We start from the raw sequence: 24223 nt of genomic DNA, 5'->3' as shown, positions 1-24223 counted from the left end.
TCCCTTGTCTTAAGTAAGGTACCTTTTCTACGAGGCTCTCAGCACTTGACTTGGTGTGACTGCCCTGTCGATACCTCTGATTGGCCAGTACATAGTTGGGTATGATGAGAGGTCCTGCTTCCTTTGTTCGGGAGTACATGCCTGTCTGGTCATCAAAAGCCATGGTGTCTGACCCTCTATGAATGTTCTGTCTTGGTGACATGCTGTGGCCTTCAATAACGGAGTTTGATCGTGAGAATGTGAGATGTGCTGAAAATAAGGCGATACATGCGGGTTAGTACTTAAAGTGCTAAAGCAGTGCATGCATATAATATCAAATGACACTTTACTTATGTTTTCATTTCTGTGTGCTTTATATTTGTAGATTGCATATTGCATTTTTATACCTGTGTAGATTTATGAAAAATGTATTAACAAACAACCAGTGGACAATTTCCTCGCATATGTATTATCAGCTCATGTTGCCAGATGTTGATCATCCTTTACAATAACGTTTTGGATCAACATATCTTTAGGTCTTAAGATTCATCAACTGACAAGAATTGATGATCCTAGCCTTAAAAGTGGTAAATATTTCAGTTTTTAAAAATATCATTTCTAATATGTCAAATTTGAAGTGACCTTAAAACCACGTAGTAGTACACATTAAGTTCTTAGGTGTAAGTTTGCTGATATACTCACTGATACTTGAGAAGATTACTAGCAACCACTACTAGCATTTATTTTTTATCAATATCCCCTTTCTAGACTTATAGGCCTAAGGACCAATACCCTTCTTTTAGAATAAATGAAAGTCCATAAGCCAAAGATATAGACAATTCTTGAGATATAGCCAACATGTCAAAGTTTACATGCAAAAACTTCATACATACACATACCACACATTCTGCTTAGAAATGCTAATTATCTCTTAAAAGCAATATAAGCTGTATTTTTTAGATATTTATTTTGCTGCAGAAACCTGCTCGTATGATAAGTCTGTGTGTAACTTAAACTTATATGGTAAATAAAGTTTGAAAAATTCATTAATTTTTGTCAGAAGAAAGATATCTATTATAAGGAATATCTAGCAAATCAATTTTTGTACAGGACGACAATAATTCAATTTTGCTCCAATAAAGGCTTCTTAACAGCCTTTCCCACAAAAATATAGCTTACAGATATTTAAAACCATGATTTTTTTTGGTAATTTTAGAAGAAAAACATATTTTTCGTAAAAGAAAGTTTCAACATGAAAATTGCCGCTCATATTGCTTTAAGATAATGAGAGATATTACAGGACCAGTACATGGCAATAATTTTTGCACATTTTTCTGCAAATCATGAAAATATTTCTAGCAGGAAAATAAAGGGTGGTGTACAATACATTTTACAATACTCCTTTATTATTTTATGAAGATAGGCACAACTCAAGTCAATAAAAAAATTTAACTGCAGTAAAATTATTTTTATAATTTGAAATAATTTCGCAATGAATATCTCTGTCATATTATTAATATTCAATATAGCATTCAACAATTCATTTTTGACGTTGTCCTGTCAATAACTGCCATAAGGTGAGTAGACGAACAGAATAGCATATGTTAGCAAATTATGAATTGAGCCAAAAATAAATCACTTAATGCTTATATTTACGTTCCCTTATTGATGAAATCAATTATTTTATTAAATAAATCAGTATAAATTGCAGATCACAGAGGAAGTTAATTTGAAACATCAATAACAGCTGTTTTCCAAAACCAATTTAAACTGGTTATCGCATGGACTGTTAAAATAAGCCTCGAAAATATAATCCATGAAAAATAACTCTTGAAGTTTTGATTTAAGAATAGAATCAACTTTATTCTGGAATTAAAATTCTGCATGAAAATAACTAAGATCAACAGGTGGCATTTTTTCATAAGTTATCAGAAATCAAAATCCATACAACATGCATATCTCTGACAGTGTACAATTGATCTGCTATTAAAACAACAAATTCCTATCTTGAAAACTGTAGGACTAAGGAGGAGTTATCCGTACAATAGGGCAACTCTATTTGCAATATTCTGCATAAAAATGACTAAGTTCAACAACTGGTATTCTTTTCATAAATTATCATAAATCAAAAAACTATCAATATGCACACCTCTTATATATGTACGATTGATCTGCAAAAGAACAACTTCCTATCTTGAAAACTGTATGAGGAGTTATCCGTACAAGAAGAGAACCCTTTTGGCAGCTGCCCGCCCGCCCGCCCTTTTCACCATTTCAATAACTGGATTTTTCCATTGGAAAACCCAGTTAAAAGGATATCTCCAGAACTTTCTTGATTTATGCTAAATCAAGGCTTAGTCATTTATTCATTAGTCATACATGTTAACTCTACCGCTTTATGCAGAAGTCTACCACTTTTTAACTATGTCTCCCGCGTAACGCTTTTATTCTACCGCTTTTATCAAAATCTGATTTGTTGTTTGATGGACAGTCATTTTGGAAGCCATGTGGTCAGAAAATCTACCGGAAGTGTGGTTTGAAATTAGTAAGGGTATACCAATGCTTTTTTAAGCATAATGAATCATGATTTTAGGTACATGCTCTACATTAAACGGTGTAAGAAGATTGCGTTAGTTACAAAACAAGGAATCTTTGCTATTCTACACGTGGTTTAATGATGACTGAATGTGTCTTGTAACTTTGCCATAAAGAACTATATATATGATATAAGTTTAACTTGGCCACCATAATTTGCCATCTTTTAAGTGTTTCTGGTACAATAAAATGTTATATTTCAGAAGAGTTGATGTAAAATATATTTTTCACCTATTTATTTGATTTATTTGCACTCACTGGCAGTATATGACGTCAGAAGTGACGCTATTTCTATATATCAATCAAAATCAGTCAAAAATTGACATTTTTCTTATCTTTTTATGAATGGGAAATATAAAGCGCATGCTTGAATAAGGAAAATTTATTGCCTCGGCTAGATACATCTCGGATTGAAATATTTTGCTTGTTCAAGTTTTAGTTAAAAATGCAAAAATGGCGGGGAAAAAGTTGTATTTAAGATGTCATATTTCTTCATTGTTGGTAGTTGAATCAAAATAAACATTATGTAGAGACATCATATATAAATATACGTACAAAGAAAACATAGAATTACAGTAAAATTTTAGGGGGCCATCTTAGGCCCATATCATATATAGTTTTTTAGACTTGCCTTTAATTGCAACACTGCATGTTATATGATAAGCAGTTCAACCTCGTTTTTGAAATTGAAAAAGAATAAACGATTTACTACAAGTTTTTACTTCTCTTATTTGTTAAATTTTGGCAACTAAATCTATATTTAATTAACAATAGCAATTGTTAGAGTCGCTGCACACGAAGATTTTTTGTTTCCAATCTTTTAATCAATTTGATTTGCAAAATCAAGTAACTGTTCAACATATTATTCTTTTTAATTCTAGTTGATATTTCTAATAACTATTCAGAGATGCGAAAAAGTCTGCGTGCAATGCTACTGCTTTTGAATTCAAATCTTCCTCTTTTTCACCATTGGAGGTTAACATATATACATTGGTGCAATGGCTGTGCAAAATTATTGCATTATTATTAAAAAACATCAAAATACACAGAATATTTATTCAAGTTGAAATGACAAACAAGAAGGTTTTTTAGTGATGATTAAGGTCTGTTCTTCTAGTATTTATTGTTACGCTTTTAGTTTGGTAAAAAGAACCAAGGGTTGTGCTTAGCGTATACATCTATGACTGCTGACCTGTGTTTTGATAGGAAGCTCTGCTGAGTGGAAGCCCTGTTCTAGGATATTCGTTGGGTCGTTGTCGACCATCGCTAGTCAATCCTGCTACTGCCATGGCCTGTAACAACAACAAAAATTTTTAAAAAAATTCATTTCACAATATTTCACAGTCATATTTTGAACCTGGGTTCAATATTTTATTGGGTAAGGATTAGTCATAGTTTCACAGTGACATTTTGAACCAGGGTTCAATATTTTATGTGTTGGGAGGTTGTCATTATTTTACAGTGATATTTCGAATCAGGGTTCAGTATTTGTGGGCTTCAATGGCCAAAGTAGAATTATTAAATGAAACCTGCAACTTCTGTAAACTGGCCAATTTGGATGGATAAACTATAGGGATTGGTTAAGAGAAAATCTACAGTTCTTTGTTTGTCAGATGCAAGGGAATAATGACATTTGTGGAAGATATCAACAGATTGCATCCATTTTTACTGTTTTTATCCCTAATCTATAGCCCTTCAGGAGGATTTTCAAATAAAAAGTTATTTTTAGCTGTTGATTAAAACATTACATGTAATAGGTCGATTGATTGATTCAAGGGACCAGTTTATAACATAAGAGCATGATATCTAAATCCTTGTTTATTGAACAGGATGAAAACAACTTTTTCTTCATTACAGTTATCATAAATAGGAAGAATAGGAAAGAAATAAGGAATAAGGAATCATTCTTTGAGTATTATGAGGTGATAATTTTAGTCGGGGCGTGATCAAATCCAATAAAGCCCAAAGGGCTTTATGATAGATTTGATCACTCCCCGACCGAAATTATCACCTCCTAATATTCAAAGAATGATTTCTTATTACTTATATTTATATAATTTTAAACCATTGTACAATTAAATATTTAATTATAAATAAGCAAACCCCGCTCGCCTCAATATGGCTTCATTTGAAGTTATGGGTTATATAGTACAAAATTGATACATAGTGTTTTCACAGGCAAAGACACTGGAAAATGTAAATACAGAGAAATAAAGCCAATATATCCGAGTCTGAGCAAGCTCAAGAACTTAATCTCTCTTAATTCTTATTCATTGAGCAGGATGAAAAGGGGTTTTTTCTTTGTTAAATCATAAAAAGGAAAAATAGGAAAGAAAAGAGAAATAAATCCAATATACCTGAGTTTGAGCAAGCTTAAGTGGTTCTGCAATCTTTTTCATCAAAGGATTTTCATCACTCTGCTGTTTCCCTATGCAGGCCAAACGTAGTGATGCTCCACGGCGACTTAATTTCCTGGGTGGAGGGGTGGGAGGAGCATGATCATGATCTCTTTCATAATCACTGTCCTCTTGTGGAAGGCTATAAAAATTATAAAAGTGTATTGGTTAAGGTCATACAAAAAGTTTGAATAACAACATAAGAAATGATTCAGAAACTACTTACTCTCTATACACATAGAGGCCCTGTTTCTTGGTGATGTCCTGTGGTTTGTACTTGTCCCAATGAGGAGCTTCTGGCTCTGAATCTTGTTGACTAGTAGGACTCCTGGGAGGAAGCATGTCTCGGTGGGATTCAGATGAAGAAATTCCACTGCAAAAATATAAACACTGTATAGATAACTGTTGAAAGAAAATTTTCAGTTCTTTGAGTGAGAATATAGAGCAACATTTAATGTTTCTGACTTTTCTGATTAATTCTGATTATTTCTGATTATGCACCAAAATACCTGATACTAATAATGCTTTTACCTGGTATGACTATGACGGCGGGAATCATTGCCCATCATTGGTGAGACACGAACGGGAGCCAGCGGGGAGGGAGATCGGTTGATGGCATTGCGCTGTTCCACACTCAAGTGGTTACAACTCTCAGCAGGTGTTACTTTTCCATTCAGCGAGTTTTGTGGTGAGAGGTTGGCATGGGAAGAGATTTTAGGTGTTTGATTGATCAAGAGAGACTGTGTCCGACTGGCAAAGGGAATGGCAGTTTTATGGACTCCTGCCAGAGCTGTCATCACACTGCCAAATCCAAATAATTTGTGGTTCCGCTGTTAGAAGGAAAGTATGTAATCAGGAACATTATTAGAGAGACAGGTATGAGACAAAAAGGGTGGTAGGAGGGGAAGGGCTAAATTTGGGGGGCAGACTTGGGGGGTTGGTTTTGTTTTCCCTGCCCAGTCTTGTGCACACCAGTCACAGCTTTGATAACATTGCCAAACAAGCTGTGGATTCTCTGTAATTACACAAAACACTAACAAAATAAACATACAATCTAACATGAAATACTGGGCAAAAAATAAGAGATGGAATAAAGACTTCAATACAAACCCTGTGCATTGGCTCCTCTACATCTTTATCTGCAAAGTCTTCTTCATCCAGGTTGCCTGATATTGCGCGACGAATTTCTGGTCCCAGGTCATGAACTGCTCTTAACCCTGCCTATTAACAGAGGACACACTCACATTATGTGGAATGATATTTTAATAACATACCGCCTCAATAGCATAGGTTAAACATATCAAAATAAACATTATAACCCCTAATATCTAAAATACAATGTATCTTACCTGTAAAGCATTTGTATGCTCTTGTCCCTTTTCAATCTTTTTCATTTGTTCTTTTCGCTTTTTGAATCTTCTAAAATAGTCTTGTATCAAAAAGGTTGCATAGAATTTTCCCACTGTCACATCATCTTCCCCTAAGTAAAAAAAAAAAAATCGTTAATAGCAAATTATTTATAAGCTGCAAATTAATATCACAATTTCTAAAGTTAACATCATATGTATATTGAAATGTAATGTTTGACGTAATAATTTTTTTCAAAGCATGTGACTGTGTTAATGTTGCATCAATTAAGGGAAAATTACACTGTAATTCTAAAATTAGTCTAGTGCTTTGAGTTTAACCTCTCTAAGGATTCTTTGCAAATATTTAACCAATTAAAGCATTGTTTCCTTAAATAAAATTTAGATCTATAAGAGAAATGGAAATGCTAAATCATGGTGCCTTGCAAACAAAACACAAAAACAAACTAGAACTGTCCTAATGGGACTAATACCCCCGCTAGGCTAATTTCAAATGGGACAAATAATTGAATTGAATAATAAAGGTTTGGAAAAGTTAGTTAAGAAAGAAAAATTAAAATCAAAATTGTCAGAATTTCACTGAAAATACATATCTATAACAGTAATACATTTATAAATGTATGTATTTGATGATATATTTTTTTAATCTAATTGATTTAAAGAAAAACCAACAAAATGACAATAACCCCTCCCTTTGCAGTGAATAGAAATACTGGTAGCCAAGCAATGCTCTTCTGTTGATAAAACTTTCAATATCTTTCTAAGTAGAGTCTTGACAGATGCAATTAGTTGTTTCAAATTTTCCTCACTTTCTCCTATGGCACAATGGAAATCCATATCAGAAAATTGATCCCATAGGACTATGATTTTCTTTGATGATCTTGTTAAATTTAATAAAATCCCAAAACATTACCATAATTACCATACTATGTAAAAATATGTAAAAAAGAAAATTTAATATTACAAACAATTTTAAAATTGCCAAAACAGTACAATCATATCAGTAATTTTGAATTTCATTTAAATTAATGCCCAATAGGGTCACTTCATCAATTTACTTGACAAATGAATTTAAACAACCTCTAAAAATAGTTTAACTTCTTTATTAATAATTATATTATTTATTTCCTTATTATGATAGACCTTTTGGTTTACATGAAACAGTTATAAAATAGCCCCAAAACCATTACCCATTTTACAGATTATCAATTTCCCCTAAACACGTGCTCCATCTGAACCATGGCTCAGATAATGGCTCCCTTGGGACAAATGAATTCAGCCACACTTGTCTTTGATGTTCTTATTAGCTCCTAAGAATTTATCATTGACAAACAAAAACTTTGCATTGTCAGTTGATAGAATACTTATAAAAAATAATTTTTTTTTATTAATTAAGACATAAAGACAAAAAACTCCATCTGGATGTATTTATATAAATATATTTTAGAGTGTTTTCTATTAATAAATTAATAAAATCTGTAAGGATTACCTCCCTTACTTTTCAACATTAGTGTACAATATATAGAATAAGGAATATGAAAACTGTCATAAAATCATTAAATCTTGTCTGATCTTAAAAAAAATTGCAGGTGCACATCTTCAGATGGTGTTCAACATATGTACAAATTTTAAAACTGTTCCATGCAGTAATAAAAAATTCTATAGGGGGGACAAAGTTGCGTCTACAGACAGACGGACAGAAAGACGGAGAGACGGACAGGGTGAAACCAATATACCCCCCTAAACTTCGTTTGCGGGGGTATAAAAACCCTCAGTTTGCAACATAGCGTATGGGTTATTAGAATGTGATACAGATTTGTCATCTGGTTGTGATTTAATTTTTGTCATCTAATGGAAATACAAAATGAGTCATCTGATGGTAAAACAATAAGTATTCTGATGGTAATAAAGATGAAGTCATCTAATGGTGATGAACACTGAGTCATCTGATGGTGATGCAAATCAAGTTATCTGATGGTGATAAAGTTTGAGTCATCTGATGGTGATACAAATTAAATCCTCTGATGAACTTTGAGTCATCTGATTATGATACACGTTAAATCATCTGATGAAGTTTGAGTCATCTGATTATGATACAAGTTAAATCCTCTGATGAAGTTTGAGTCATCTGATGGTGATACAAATTAATTCATCTAAAGGGTGAAACAGACTGAGTCATCTGTTTGTGATACAGATTGAGTCATCTAATGATGATGTATATACAGCAAAACTTGAATGTAATGAACTGGATATAGCAAATTTACAGTTAAAACAAATCATTATTCATGTCCCCGCAACATTCTTACATAAACCTATAGAAAATAGCCATGCATATATGAAGAACATGGCTATAATGAATTAGGGCTACAACCAAGTAAATTGAAGACCCCTGATGGCAAAATTTTAATGTATTTTATCAATCATATAATGAATATTTTTCATTACAAATTTCATTGAAGATCCATGAAATTTTAAGATACGTGGATAAAATATTCATCTATTGATGAATTTACTATAAGATTTGTTATGAATTTCCTATAAACGTAAAACAAATTATGGTAGTAACATGCAGTGTCTTTTCTATGGTACTTTGAAATTTGCTTTATACAAGTTTTGCTGTATATAATCTGACTAGTATGGGTACAGACTAACACAAGTTGATATCCATAAACTATGTTTCATATATTCCAAATACAATGTGATTTGGGAGAAGGGAAGGGGGAGGGGCACTAATTAAAATTTACCAAGAGAAGAGAAGGTGATGATTGGGAAGACTACAGTTTCATACTACATTAAGGAGTAAGGAACAATTTCTCAATTCAGAGTCTGCTTCAATTTTGAAAAATTCTGAAGATAAGTCATTGATCATTTAGTACAATGTTTTTAAAAGAAAATGGCCAAAATGAAAAATATATTTTTTGAATAGAGAAATATATAAAAAATAAAGGCATGCATTGTTTTCTGTTATATACATCAACATCAAACCATTCAGGAAGTTCCCAAGAGGATAGCCTACAGCTGGTCACTTCAAATAAATTCTACCAAGAAGAAGGTGGTGCTCTGGTGCTCTATAGTCACAACAAACAAAATACAAAACTCACTACCAGCAGGGGGGACTACTTGGTCCAGGAGCTTAGGACTGGTTCTTTTCCAGATTGTTTTAATAACTCTGCGAAGATCCTCATTGGCTTCATCAATGTTTCCCTCTGTCTTGATCTTCAAAGATGTCCGTACCAAGGCAAATAATGTTGCATTAAACATTACTGTTCCATCACTGTTCAGAGGCATATTCATACTGACCAGGCGCTGAAAGAAAATACATGTACTTGGTGTGACATTTAAATTACAGATACTTTAGTACAACATGTTCCAGCTTGATAAACTTAATTAGTCAAACAGTCAAATCTGTCACACTCAGGAAAAATTTACCATTGTAGGGAGCTGACCCTGAATTTTGCCGTCATAATTCATAATTTTGTTGTCATAGTTCTGAATTTTGTCATTTTCACTTTTGACAAAACTACTTCATACTCAAATATTAGAAAACTTAAATGCATGAATCTAAAGAGAGCAAACCTTTGATATGCCTGATCTAATTCATCTTTTGCAAATCTTAATTCTTTAATCTTAATTCTAAAAAGAAGGGACGAAGCTACAAAAATTATATTGGTGACAGCTTTTAAAACAACTGCAATATCATTTGACATTTTCATTTTATGCTTCTGTGGTGCAATGTTGCTATGTCATTAAAAATCTAGCTTTACATCAAAGGCTCACTTAATAGCTTAAACAAAAGTTTCATCAACATAATTGTTTCTTGCTTAAGCAGTGGATTTCCTGCCAACTTTTAGGCAAAGTTAAATTAACAATTTTGCTACAGTTTGTAATACTACTTGAATACAGTACGTGCAATGGTTTATTCAAACATTCCCAGTAAATACATTTATTAAGATTAGATATACTGTCACAATCACTAAACCTAAATCTCATTATGCCTGACAGACTGTTTTAATTTGAAACTCAATTGTCATGATTGACCAACATTGCTAAAAAAAAAAAAAACAGGGTAAAATTTGATCCAAATTTGATTTTTTTCCAATTGGAATTTGAGAACTCATTGACAGCTATGGTAAATCATGCAATTAGGAATCCAGCACTCACTTTACATGCTACTCTGTGTGGACAAAGTTTTCCAAATCCTAAAGGAGGGGAAATTTTTCTAAGCAGCTGTACTACATCCAAGTGTTTAATTCTGCCTCTGAAAAGAAAAAAAAAAGTTTATTTGTACAAGTTATTCTTGTCTAGTATTTCTCTTCTTACAATTATACACATTATGAATGGCTAAGTATGAATTAAATTGACAAAATCATTCAATAAAGGGCATAACTTGCTAAAAACTTCAAGCAAAGACCTTTGTTATAAACAACTAAAAACAATCAATTTCAAAAGGGACAAAATTTTCGACCCAAAAATAAAGGAATCAGAATTTCCTGGTAATGTGCACATCTGCACATTGTGTCCTACTTGCCTACAAAGGCACATGGCACGGAAGGTCAACCCTTTGCAGGGATCAAGGGAGGAAGGTCTAAAAAGCCGAAAAATCATGAAAAATCGGTGAAATATGAAAGGGTCAAAATACGAAAGGATTGAAATCTCAGGAAAACCACTATGTTGAAAATTTTACACATTCTGACTAGTAATTTTGCTCAGAAATTGGTGGTTGGCTTTATATAAATTTATCAATTTTGATAAGAAACAAAACACAGTATTTTAAATTGATTTTCTTTTTTAATTTGTTTTCACTTTAAATAATTTATTTCAATCCAAATATATATAGAGTCCCAATGAAAAAGTTGTTGAAAAAATCATTATTATGAGTCATAGAACAAACTATGGATGAATTTTGATACAACATATAAAAATTATGATGTTCGAATGACTTTTGGGAGGCTAAGAGGCCACCTGTCTAAACACTTTCACAGTTTCCCCGAGGTGGCCTCTTAAAACAGTTTTGACTGTATATTCAACCTAGGGCCAACATTTCAAGTTCAAAAGGGTAAAATTTCCAGAAAATTAAAGATATTAGAATAACCTGGTGATATGCACATATAAAAATTGTGTCTTAAATACCAACAAAGTTTAATGAAATTCCGTGCATTGCTTAAAGAGGAGTTGCGCATACAAAAATGCAAGACTAAAGGACTGACTGATAGACTGACTGACAGACCAGTCAAAAACATTATACCCCTTGCAACTTTATTGCGTGGGGTATAATTATAAATGAAATTCACAATAATAAATGAAGACCATGCACTGGTAAGTAGGTCACCTATATGATAATGGTGACCTAAAAGGATCTACTTACTTTGCCTCTGGATCATATTCTGACCACAGCCTCACAAACTCATCCAGATGGTGTGGGCCCAGAATTGACCAGTCTCGAGTCAAATAGTCAAAATTGTCCATGATAACAGCCACAAACAAATTGATGATCTGTAGAGTATTAATTTATATATGTATACCATAAGGAAACATCAGTTCTTAAAAGCCAACATTTCATGGCAAGTTTTTTTCTGAAGTTTGGTGGTAACTTTTTTTGGGTCAATTAAAAGTTTCACTGTTTGCAGCAAAACCTGAAACTATTTAACACATTAAAATCAAAACACAACATTTTATGCAAAAATTATTGTAATAGCTAAAAATTTCAGTGATTTTACTATCATTTCAAAAATATCATAGAAATAATCTCAAGTTTGACACATTTACATCATATGCGATGTATTAAAAATGGTTTAGCACTTGTCTTGGCTGTGAAACTTGACTTATTTCAGAAGCAGTAACTGCAGCCTAACCAAGTATTTACAAATCACCTTTTTGAAGTACTTGCCCATTGGCAAATTACAAATCAAAATCTACTTGGCATGCACTTCCTGGAAATCTATTCACCCTTAAAAGAGCTATACGGGTTTTGCTATATATTAACAGAAGCATACATTACTTTGTCAGGTTGAAGGTGCCTCACAGTTTCAATGATACAATGTTTATTATTATACTTTCATGTTAAATACTGAAATCTGATTGGTTTAGACGCAGTTGGTAATCTGTTCTATTACCCTCAGCGTTAGCAACGCACTTGGCAACGGGTAACACAACGAATTGTTAAATGCGCGTAAATTATGCGCGTACGGTTCGCCGTAGAATTCAGTTTATTTCTATATAAAAACAGTAAGATTTTCTCTAAAAATAAGACATTCAGTATAATAAAATAAATAGTGCCTGTTTGGGAGGGTAACTGTTGGAATTGACACCCCTCGAAAACCATTGTCACCCTCCGCATGCGTCGGTTGACAATGGTTCTCGCGGGGTGTCAATTTCAACAGTTACCCTCCCAAACAGGCACTATTTATATAGTATTATCTTGCTTTATTGTACATTTCTCTAGAAGTCAAGAGTCCACTAAATTCTGGCTCCAATGTCACCAACTTTCCTCAAGTGAATACTCAGCCTCAAATCTAAGGTTTGACTGCAGGTTTATGCACTTTTTTTTAAAGGATTTGAGTTGAGGAATGAGTTTGTGGATTTGAAAATTTTGGTGACGGTGGAGCCTGGCAATAGTTGCCATTTGTAGAAGGTATGTGCTTAAAAACCATACATCCCAATTTAATGATCATCAAAAACACAATTCATTTTGAAGATATTGAACATATATTATGCATACATAACTGTATTTATCTAAATTATTCTATTTCTAGAAGAAACAAGAAAGCGTAATCTTAGAATAGATAACACCATCTAATATCAATTGATAACATATTTTTTGCTTTGCTTTTGATTATGCCTTGATTTGAAAATTAGACATTTTTTTTTAAAGAAGCTGAATTTTTTTTAATCCAAAACTCAAAATAAGCCATGGCCCAAAAGTTATGATCATAACAGAGCCGTAATCAACTAACATTATAAACTAGCGTGATCATTTACAAATTCATTTAGCACATCTCCTTTTCTGCATTGTATTTATGCACAGAAAATGTAGATTTCGTGAAGCTTACACTATTTGCCAAATTTATTTTACCACCTGCGACTCTGATATTTCTTTAAGAAAAGCACCTATGGTTTGTTGAATCCAAACTCAAAATGATGTATAATGATGAACTGATAAAATATCACATTCCAGTTAATGTTGATTTATTAATGTACTAGTTTTAATGTTTACAGGATCAAGGACTTACCAGAAATGAACACAACATATAGAAGGAGATAAAGTAGAAGTAGGCCACATCATTTCCACAAGTCTGACTGGGATCAGCATCTGACATTTCGTCACATGGTATCTCATTTCCAACACAGGATAACATGATGTCTTGCCATGCCTCTCCTGTGGCAGACCTGTCAACAAAACATCAACAGATATTTTGTTTCAATTGTACTGTGATGGCTGAGAATGAAGGAGAGAGAAAGAGAGAGGGAAGATTTGTCGACATATTGACAACCAGCCCAGGAAATGATTACAATACCTGAACAACACCAGTACTGCTTGAGGAAATGTCTGGAAATTGTTGTTGCGATGAATTTGCGAATCATCTTGTTGTGTTGAGATTTTCCCAAACAGCTACAGTCAAAAGGTAATAAGTTTGTCATTAAACATAAATCTATAGAGTACAACTGAATATATGGAGAGAGAGAGAGAGAGAGAGAGAGAGAGAGAGAGACTTTACTTAGCATTCGTACAGCAAACAAGCTTTTTTTTTCAAGGTTTATCATATATAAACTTTATAAAAAATCCCAATTTTTAATTAGTGCTGGAAGAAATGCATAAAATAGCCATCAAAAGGCTTGAATCCTGTTACCTGCATTCCAATGACTGCATAGATGAAGAACAACATGACTATAAGCAGGGCTACATATGGCAGAGCCTATCAAAAGAAATGAGACCAATAAGAATGTTTACTTCATCAACTTTATTCCATCAAACTAATTTCATCTCTGAAGCTCTATAATACATTTTGTAGAGCTACGGTGCATCCTATACAAAAAAAATTGAAATTTCCTGGGCATAACATTTATAACTGATATCCTTATATTTAACTTTGTTTTGCCTCAAACTAGAATGTCTCAATGTCATTGGATGAATCACGACACGTGATAACCCTATAAATTTCTTTACACGGTGGGTGTCAAAATTTATACGGCAACATGGCAGACGTAACGTTATTTGAGCTGACATTTTACACAAACATTCAACCTTATCTTTAATTTTTAAGCCCCAAAATATTTAGAGTGACCCCCCTTTCCCCATGACGTAATAAAACGATCCTACAATGGCATCCAGGTTTGCACAGATGACTGACGAGGAAGGTAAAAAATTAGAGAATTAGCATATGAGTTTAATTGTTATATATTGTTATATATTTTATATCTGTTGTTGTTTACATATCAAACTTTAGGTCCTCGACAAAACAAAACACTTATTAGGTTTGTAATTGACTGTTTACAGAAATTTGTGGGGTCGGTAAAGTCTGTAAACAGTCAGTAACAAACCTAATTAGTAATAATGTAGAGCTACAGATCTTCAGCAACCAAGGGCTAAATTATAATGCAAAAATGTTTTCCAAGAGAATCTGTACCCTTCCAAATGAGTAAGATTTCTCCAGGGTATGACTTCTCTTGCATTCATCTAAGAGTTCAGGTAACCTATTTACATGAAAAAACAAAAATGTTTATAAAATATTGGAGAAATTACCTGAAAAGATTTGATAAATGTCCACAGAAGTGTTCTTATTCCCTCTCCCCGACTCAAGAGCTTTACCAGTCTCATTACTCGGAACAGGCGGAAAAAATTAATGCTGATAATTCCTTGTCCAGGCTGTCAATAAAAGAGAGTTTTACAGTTTTGATAAAGGCAGATTCCACCATCACTTTGATGTTGGAAAATGTACCTGAATCTAAAAATTATAAGAGGCTGGGTTATTGACATGCCAGATCATACTTCAGCTGTTTGTTTATGCGGTATCATTGTAATTTTTTCATGTATCCATGAAAACTGTAACACTATAAATAATTTCTCTAAATTGGGATTATGGTTTTCAATAACTTATTCCTAGTGGGGTTTTAAATGGGTTTTTTTAAATGTTTTAAATCATTACATTAACCTTCAGCATTTTCAATAAAAAAAAAAAAAACTTAATCAGGTTGTGTATCTTGGCAACAGAGTGTAATTAGATCTAACTTATGACTGTAAAATTTGACTCTTAATTGTCAAAGAAAATTAAGGAATAATATCAAATATAGCTGTGATGAAAATAAAAGAAGTTAACATAAATATGCAAGTAGATCCTTCTCTTCTGATTATGCTTGTGGGAAAAATATACACAAAACACAGAAAGTTATACATCAACATAATAATAATAGAAAAGTGTGTTTAATTAAATGTTTTAACCAAAATTTTGATTAAACACAATAACAACCTATGCTATATTTATATGGTTACACATTGTATAAGTTCATGCAATTTAACAGGCTGGGTGTATTTGATAATGGTAGTGAAATACATGTACAGTAATGTACATGCTATTCAGTTCATTGATAACACTATACATATGTATACACACTACTTATATCTGTATGTTCATACACTACATCTTACATCAAGTTCCACGTCTTGCTTGAAATGGAGTTAAAATACCATAATATTACAGAAACATCTACACAAGGTATACAGGCTGACATACTACACATAATGTAGAGGGATACTGAGAACAAACAACAATTCAGTGGATTCTCTGCGGTTCATATCATGCAGACAACATCTTTCTAGCAGAACAGGAACAGAGAGGGAGAGAGAGAGCTTGGAAGCTGAGTCACAGATGGCCGACAGTAGGCTAGACCTGCCAATATCTAGAACAGTCCATCAAATTCACACTTGATTCAATGATTATATTCATATCTTTGTAACAAAATATAATTTCATCTTTAATGAAAATATAATATTCAATTATGTTGGGCTTTTCATTCTTGTAAAGTTGCATCTTAAGGTAATATTCTTGAACATAAATCTCAGAAGCAATTTAACAGATTTTTTGAACAGAAATGACACAAGGCATGCTATTATGGCAGTCTACTGCAGTTTGTTTGTAGCATGCTTTTAAGGAGGAGACCAGGCTTCTAACATTCAGTGCACAATTAACCAACCTTTGCTCGCTATTAGAATGTTGTAATTTCAAAGTGAACCAATAATTAGTAACAAAATACATTCAGCATTTGACATGAAAAACAGATATTGATACATCAAATAAGAATCAAATCACATGTGGAAAAAAGCTATCAAAAAAATTCAGTCAATCTTGCAGCCCATGAAAGTGAAACTTCAAATAAATTTAATCATTATATACCGATCAATTTTCCCTTTTTTTTTGATACTGTTTATTTTAGAGGGATTAACTTAATTTTCTGAATCAGATGTCACCATGTAAAACGACATGATGCACAAAACACATTTGTTTTATAAGTGAGTTTTAAAAGACTTCTTTTCAAATGGTTTTTGTTCTGTAGAAAATGTAGTAAGATATCGACTGATTAAAAAAAGAAAGTTTTTTTTATTTTCGCATCATCATGGTAGTATAGCTTGATCTGAAAAGCCAGATGCCAAGCATAGATCATAAGGCCAGACTCCACACATTCTCTTGCTTCCAGATTGACCTGCATGATGATCCAACCTAGTTAGCTCTTGGGATCAAGTTACTGTTATGATAATATATAGTATTATACAGTGCATATGATTTCTATTGTATCCTGCAAATAATAGGCAACTCTTCTTTTGCATTGTTATCAGGAACACTGATAACCATGCAGTAAGGTTGTTTTGAATCTCTTCACTTTGTGATGAAACGATTGAAAAATGTAGTACAGATTTGTATACAATTGGGATAAATTCTGTTTTAGTGCATCACTTGTTGGTTGCCACCCTTCAACATACAAATACCTGGTATATCAAATTAGCTATCCCTGGTAACAATGCCAACACAGTGGGAATCATATTTAATGGATCTGACCCTATTACTTTGTACTGAATTGAACAATTTTCTGTACCATGACTGTATCCTTTTTGTTTATTGACTTGACCTTTTACCTTTGACAAAAAAATGCAGCATGTCTTACGTTTTGTAATTAAGCTTTCAATGTATTTTACCCATCTAGATGTTAAAAGAAGCTTGACCTAGGATACATCATACATTTATTGCATGATGGTAGGATATTTTACAATTATTACTTTTTTTTAGGTTGGCTCAGTGAATATTGTACTTCTCAGGTAGCTAAATAGTATTAATTGAAAACCCCCAGCAATAATTGTTTTATTATACGAGTGTAATCAAGTGAAGAAAACCTCATCACCTTTTAGTGTGAAGCTATACTAGCTGAACAAATTGAGAAACACAATATTAAACTGGATGTCCAGACATGAATTATGATAACCATTTTGCATTTAGGAAATTCTCGACCTATTTAGAAAATTACTGGTAATTCATATTATCATATGATTGATTAATTTCTAGCTCTCTGATAGGCTGATATCCAGCAATCTAGAAAAAAATAAAACATTACATCCACCTGCACATGACCTAAAAGGTCAGTATAACATTTGATTTTCTCTACAATTTCGATAAATAAGATTAAAATAAATCACTAATTATTGTCAGAAAAACAGGAATATATAGCAAACCAATTGTAAAGGATGATAATAATGTAATTATGCTTCAATCAGGGCCTCTAAAGAGCTTTTGCAACAAAATTATGACTTATAAAAATTAATAAAACTGTCATCTTTTTTGCCATTTTAGTACCTAGTCAATTTCAATTTCACAATAAAAATATCTGATTTGAAAATGCAGCTTATATTGTAATAATCTATCGGTCTACATTTTCAAATGTATCATTGTGAATTTAGACATGGCATATGTATTTCGGTGAATGGAAAAAGTGATTTACAAGAACTAAAAACAAGATGGAAACACTCTCTGGTGCCCTGAGTATTATTCTGTCCTCGTGTCCATGCATCCTGTTGTGCACAACTTAAGTGTGTTAGACCATGCACAATATCTAGCTAAATCTATACCAAATATACTTCTCAAAACATCTCTACCAAGTGTTTTACTCAATTGGCAAGTGGACATATAGACATGCTTAGCTAGAGGCTGATTTTCTCATCATTTATATTTTACTTTAGGTTCTGGGAGTAAATTTAAAACAAAACAAAACACTTTTGCAATGCTGAATCAAATTGGACATCATTGCTGAGGAATTGTTCTCCCGGCATACTTAACAGAATATCCTATATACATGACCTTTACTCAGGGAGAATAGATCAGAATGGTAAACTCGCAGCCTGCATGCTCCTTATAATAAAATGTCGCTACTCTTTTGAAAAATATAATAAAGATATCAACTCCCCTTCAGCTAAAAAATAAAATCTATTATGTATGTGTCCATGCAGGTTTGAACATTTATCTAGACACATTAGCAGTGTTTTTATTAGTAACAATACTGCTGTCCACATGTTCATGTAACAGGAATTCTCAGTTTTGTACCCATTCATTATGGACTAATATTAGTTACAGTATTAATTGAAAATACAATTACATATACAGGCACTGTTGTTTATACAATAAACTGCTTTCTTTAATAATTCATGTTAATACAAAGAAAGCAAGCACTGCAGAAAAAAATATACATAAAATACATGAGTCATGTAATTTTTTTTTTGCAAATCGCAAACTTTCAGACCTGCATGAATTACTAATAAAAACATTTTATTGTTTATCTACCTCTGAAAATTCTTCAATAATCCATGTAAAGTTACCAAACTATGTATATTATTCTATTGTCCATAAGTACATTATTTATGGAAGGAAATGCCATCTCTTCCATAAATAACTCCAGTAAAACATGGTTGCAGCGAACACACTTACAACAAAATGATGCTTGCAATGAAGTGATTTCATTTCCCAAGACTTTATTACATGTTGTAAAATTGTAAAATATAACGAGTTACGCCTATAACGAAGCAAAATAGCCAACCCCTGGCACTTTGATGTAAGCATGTTTTACTGTATTATGAATTTTGATATTGGTCAGTGCATTTTGTGAAGTCTGTGCTGTCAATAAAGCTAAATTTTGATCAATCACAAAATTATCCATGCTAAATCAACCTCAAAGGTATATAGTAAGACATAATTTAACATTATACACAATAAATTTCATAAATATCTAAATAAACAATGTCTGAACACCGCTTGATGATGCGTTTGTATTCAGTTTTGAAACGTTTTATAAATGCATATATTCATAAAAGGATAAATTAATTTAAACTTGTTGTTTTGTGAATCAATTTGTTAATTGATGTATGAACACCATTTGATTTCTAAAAAATTGAAGATGCAAATATATGCATTTGAGAACTATTCTTGAATGACTAAGCTCCATAGACATTGGTCCTCATTGACACTAGCAATCTCTAACATGGAGTTAAGTATATGTTAATGACATCTAAAACATGGACTGCTAAATAATATCACTGCATGATTCAGTCTCCAGCGTCTTTAGTGATGCAAGACAATTGTTGGACAATTAATTCATTTGGGGAATTGGGTTTGAAATTCAGTTGTGGCCACTGAAGGAAAACTGAACCAATGATAGACTAGTTTATAAATTATAATAATTTAAAATAAAAAAAAAATGCAAAATAGCCAAAAGAAAGCAAATAATTGATACATTAAACATGTTAAACAAAATGAAGCTTTAATATAGAAATGGAAATAAAATTTTAAAAGCTGACACAAGATAACTGCATATACCTTGGGATGTATCTATATAGACAAGCAAAGATTACACTGAAGTTAAAAATATCCAAATCCAATCTGTTATCTAAACAGTTAACATATATTTAATAAAGCTGTAAGCAGTATTCTTAGCAGCCCTTCTTTGACTACAATCAAGCAATTACTCTAATTTTAGCATCATTCATTAAGATTGCCAAGATAGGTTTCCAGACATGAATTTGTTATATTCCAAAATCTTAAAAGGACAAAAGATTGGTGAAAGAGTTAGGTGAATTTAATGGCTGTTCTTACAGTGAATTCAAAAGGTGGAAACAATCATGTCTGTTTTCAAAAGCCAAGTTAAGATCCAGACAAATGTCTTGAATCACTAAAATTTGTTGTGAAAAATACTAGAACACATGTCCACTAGAGATTAAAAAACAGCCTCAATTTGCAGTGCACTTAGTTCACATTGTTACCTTTAAATCGCCCTTTTCTCGCTGAAATGTGCAAGGTCTTTTATATATTCCATGAAGGATTGATAAGAAAAATGTTTGAAATAGACCAGAAAGTTATTGTAAAGTCCAAAATGCTGCAGGGAAAAATTCAACAAAACCATGAAGTACAGACAAATCAGCAACTAAATCAGATTCAATCAAAATGTGGTTTCTTTGGAGAAGGGATTTGAATTTGTATTTAGTTTCCAGCAACCAGTATACAGTGGTAGACCTATAGTGGCATGTGTAAACACTCATTAACTGTCGTCACTACTTACATTGACTTCTGTGTAGATTATGTCAATAAAACTACCCAGGACAATGATGAAATCAAACACATTCCAAGGATCTCCAAAGTAGTTCTACAAAACACCAGATACTATGATAAAGTTTATATGCATTATGTCAATGAATATTTAATAATCTTGTTATACTCATTTTGAAAATTGGTGATGTTAACTTAATATTTTCTTAAAGAATCAAGATACAACAATGATTATATGATAAAAGCCAATTTTAACCTTAATAAATCAATATTTAAAAATAAAAGGTTTGATTTATCTTAGACAGTTTTGTTTTATCCACCTGTCTCATATTTATTAGCACTCTGGCAGGTTATGTCTGAATTGACACTATTTTGGCAATCCAATCAGATTCAGACCCAAAAAATGTGCATGTTCTAATGGGAAACACAGATTTAAATTTTGAACAAGATTCTATCATAAATATTAAGTATTGGATAAATACATTTTTTATGATAATTAATACAGTAATTCTTATTCTAATTCTTTTGCTAAGTGAATCTGTAACTTCATATAGTAAAACTTTATAATTTGAGCCAATTATAATTATTTTTACGTTGTTTATTTCAGGGGTCCATTTTAGACCTTACCCTAAATCTGAATGCCATCAGTTTGAGAATGAATTCAATGGTGAAGACCCCAGTGAAGATCATGTTTAAGTAGTCCAGAGCATCCGAGTATGCAGCAGATTGTCCATCATACTGAAAAAAATCAATGAAACCATTCTTAAAGCTCAATTTATACTACAGAGATCAGAATGAAAATAAATTTGTCATTCCAGACACCAACCTTCATAGCCAAAATGACAGTGTTCAATATAATCAGGGTAAAGATGCCATACTCAAAAGCTCGGGATGTCACAAACCACCAAATTTTGTACTGCCAACGAGCTTTAGGAATGTAGCGCCGAGTTGGACGAGTTTTCAAGGCAAACTCAATACACTTTCTCTGTAATATTCAATAAATGTAACAGCTAGAAGTAATTAAAAATGAGGCTCATGGGCCACTATCCTCACCTAAGCAAGACTGTCTTTTAACATATAGGTATATATCTTTACTAGTATTACTATATGAAGTACAAAACAATGACACGTTTTTTTCCCCCAATCTTTTTTTTTTATTATTCCCGATTAGAGTTTCCTCCAGTAACTGCAATGACTAGTATACTGAACAAGAAAGTATCTGTTTTATAATTACTTTATATAACATGAAGAAATAATTGCATTGCTATGTAAAATCCTTATCTCAAACAAAGTCCATGAAGTGTACTAGTGTGCATGAATTGTACACCTAAGTACCATTCCAACTTGATAGATGAGATTCCCCCCCCATAAAAAAACCAAAAGCCATATGAACGATACAAATCAAGTTTTAGTAGAATGAAAAATAAAGTATATATAGACCTTGGTGACATTTAAATAGATTAACAAGTACTTCAATTGAAAGCCTTACTTGATTTTTGTCCAGTTCACAATTCTTATACTCTTGTTCTCCTTCATTCTGAAATGTGACGATGACAAAACCCACAAAGATGTTCATCATGAAGAAAGCTATGACGATGATAAAGATAAAGTAGAAAACAGCCACAATTGGTTGGTTGTTATGAATAGGCCCATTATTCTCCTCATTGGCATCAATGGATTTATACAACAACCTATAGAAATATAAGATATTACACAATCATTGTATATTCATGTACATTTTAAGGGTCAAGTATCAAGTACTTAAATACAGATCCAGAAACATACAACTACACCTTCAAAATGAACCTTACCTTCTGAGGAACAAGGGAATTGATATTTTGTGATTTATCAGAAAGAAAAACAGTATATCCAAGCAGTGAAAATCAACTTTTCATAACCCATCTTCATACATTTTTTTAGTTGGGGTTTCAAATATTAAAAAACAAATTTAACAATTTCATTACACACACACACATTTTTATCACACAGCGGTTACATGATGAATAACATACGTTGGCCATCCCTCAAATGTGGAGACAGTAAAGAGTGTCAACATCGCCTCTGGAACATTGTCATAATTCAGGGGGTTGTTTGTCCATTCTCTGACCTTGATTTCAGCTTCGTCAATATCTCCAGTTGGATAATCAATGTACTGACCTCTACAAAAAATAAATTTGACATTCTCAAATCATTACAAAGTTTATTCTGTCAAGGCACACTGTATCATTTGTTCTCTATGCTCAAAATGGATACCTACCTTTAGGCTCTTAGATTTTGTCAGGCTTCATTTCAGTTTTACATATTTAACAAAATTTGATGTTCACATACAAAAAGCAAATTGATGATTAATATAGAATAATTTTTTTCATAAAAAAACATACCTGCATTCACTCTCTGTTAACTTGGACTTGTCTGAACAACTAAAAAACCTCCCCTACAAACATTAAAACTACATTAATTTTAACCTTGCATGGCACATGCATCACCTAGGCTGGTTTTTGAACTTTATTGTAAGAGTATGAAATCAATGCAGTATTCTGTGTTAGATATCTAAACAAGGCTAACGACACTAACCTTAAACAGTTGTACTCCAATTACAGCAAACATGAACTGTAATAGGAAGGTGACCAGCATGATGTTGTAGATTGTGCGTATAGCCACAATCACACACTGAACCACATGCTGCAAAATAAAATAAATTAAATAAAATCACTCATGAGAAATGAGGCTTGGTAATGTTTTGAGCAGGAAATTTTGAACATATTTTTCTACATTTCATGCTAAGAATGTTTTACTAAGGTGTTTTTAATGATGCAACCAAAATAATAGCAGGCTGATCACTACAGGGTCCCATAGGATACCAATCAAAATTAAAGATTTCATCTCAATCATGACAAAAGCCCTTCAAAATGCTATGAATGATGATACTGATAACCATTTGATATTGATTTAAATATGGGCAAACCTTCAGTCCCTTTGCTCTGTTGATAGCTCGGAGTGGACGCAACACTCTCAGAACCCTGAGAATCTTCACCACAGATATGGCCTGATTGCTATAAGACAGTTGAAAACAGACATCAGTAATTAATGGAGCATACATATTTGCACTAATTTCCAATAACCTTACCAATTATTGTACAGTACATACAAACTGTACATGAATATTGATTACTTACTCCAGAACAAAGGATATGATGGATACACCAACCACAGTAAAGTCTAAGATGTTGAAGAAGCTTCGACAAAATGAACCTTTGTGCACAATAAGCCCATATGTAATAACCTGCCAGAAAATAAATATTATTAACTTTCT

The 24223-nt window shown here is 32.5% G+C and overlaps 1 protein-coding gene across 22 annotated transcripts in view; it reads right to left on the bottom strand.

Moving 5' to 3' along the window:
* Positions 1 to 24223, bottom strand: part of LOC128158970 (muscle calcium channel subunit alpha-1-like) — a 99613-nt gene that overhangs the window by 10211 nt on the left and 65179 nt on the right. For 13 of the 22 annotated variants that reach the window (XM_052821984.1, XM_052821969.1, XM_052821985.1 and 10 more), the window contains 24 exons: positions 24087 to 24193; positions 23876 to 23963; positions 23485 to 23592; positions 23292 to 23344; positions 22923 to 23069; positions 22400 to 22601; positions 21737 to 21895; positions 21538 to 21648; positions 20924 to 21007; positions 20628 to 20648; positions 15078 to 15200; positions 14185 to 14250; positions 13852 to 13946; positions 13567 to 13723; positions 11703 to 11830; positions 10499 to 10595; positions 9439 to 9643; positions 6320 to 6450; positions 6081 to 6191; positions 5502 to 5800; positions 5197 to 5343; positions 4932 to 5112; positions 3767 to 3866; positions 23 to 249 (listed from right to left, as the gene is read on the bottom strand). In XM_052821984.1, coding sequence (XP_052677944.1) covers positions 23 to 249; positions 3767 to 3866; positions 4932 to 5112; positions 5197 to 5343; positions 5502 to 5800; positions 6081 to 6191; positions 6320 to 6450; positions 9439 to 9643; positions 10499 to 10595; positions 11703 to 11830; positions 13567 to 13723; positions 13852 to 13946; positions 14185 to 14250; positions 15078 to 15200; positions 20628 to 20648; positions 20924 to 21007; positions 21538 to 21648; positions 21737 to 21895; positions 22400 to 22601; positions 22923 to 23069; positions 23292 to 23344; positions 23485 to 23592; positions 23876 to 23963; positions 24087 to 24193 — 3147 coding nt within the window. Of the gene's footprint in view, positions 1 to 22; positions 250 to 3766; positions 3867 to 4931; positions 5113 to 5196; positions 5344 to 5501; positions 5986 to 6080; positions 6192 to 6319; positions 6451 to 9438; positions 9644 to 10498; positions 10596 to 11702; positions 11831 to 13566; positions 13724 to 13851; positions 13947 to 14184; positions 14251 to 15077; positions 15201 to 15980; positions 15999 to 20627; positions 20649 to 20923; positions 21008 to 21537; positions 21649 to 21736; positions 21896 to 22399; positions 22602 to 22922; positions 23070 to 23291; positions 23345 to 23484; positions 23593 to 23875; positions 23964 to 24086; positions 24194 to 24223 lie in introns of those variants that run through there. The other 9 variants (XM_052821979.1, XM_052821988.1, XM_052821987.1 and 6 more) reach the window with 7 other exon arrangements.

This window comes from Crassostrea angulata, chromosome 8 (assembly GCF_025612915.1).
Source record: "Crassostrea angulata isolate pt1a10 chromosome 8, ASM2561291v2, whole genome shotgun sequence".
Lineage (NCBI taxonomy): Eukaryota > Metazoa > Mollusca > Bivalvia > Ostreida > Ostreidae > Magallana > Magallana angulata.
The sequence above is the reverse complement of the archived record's forward strand: the minus strand, read 5'-3'. Positions and strand labels throughout refer to the sequence as shown.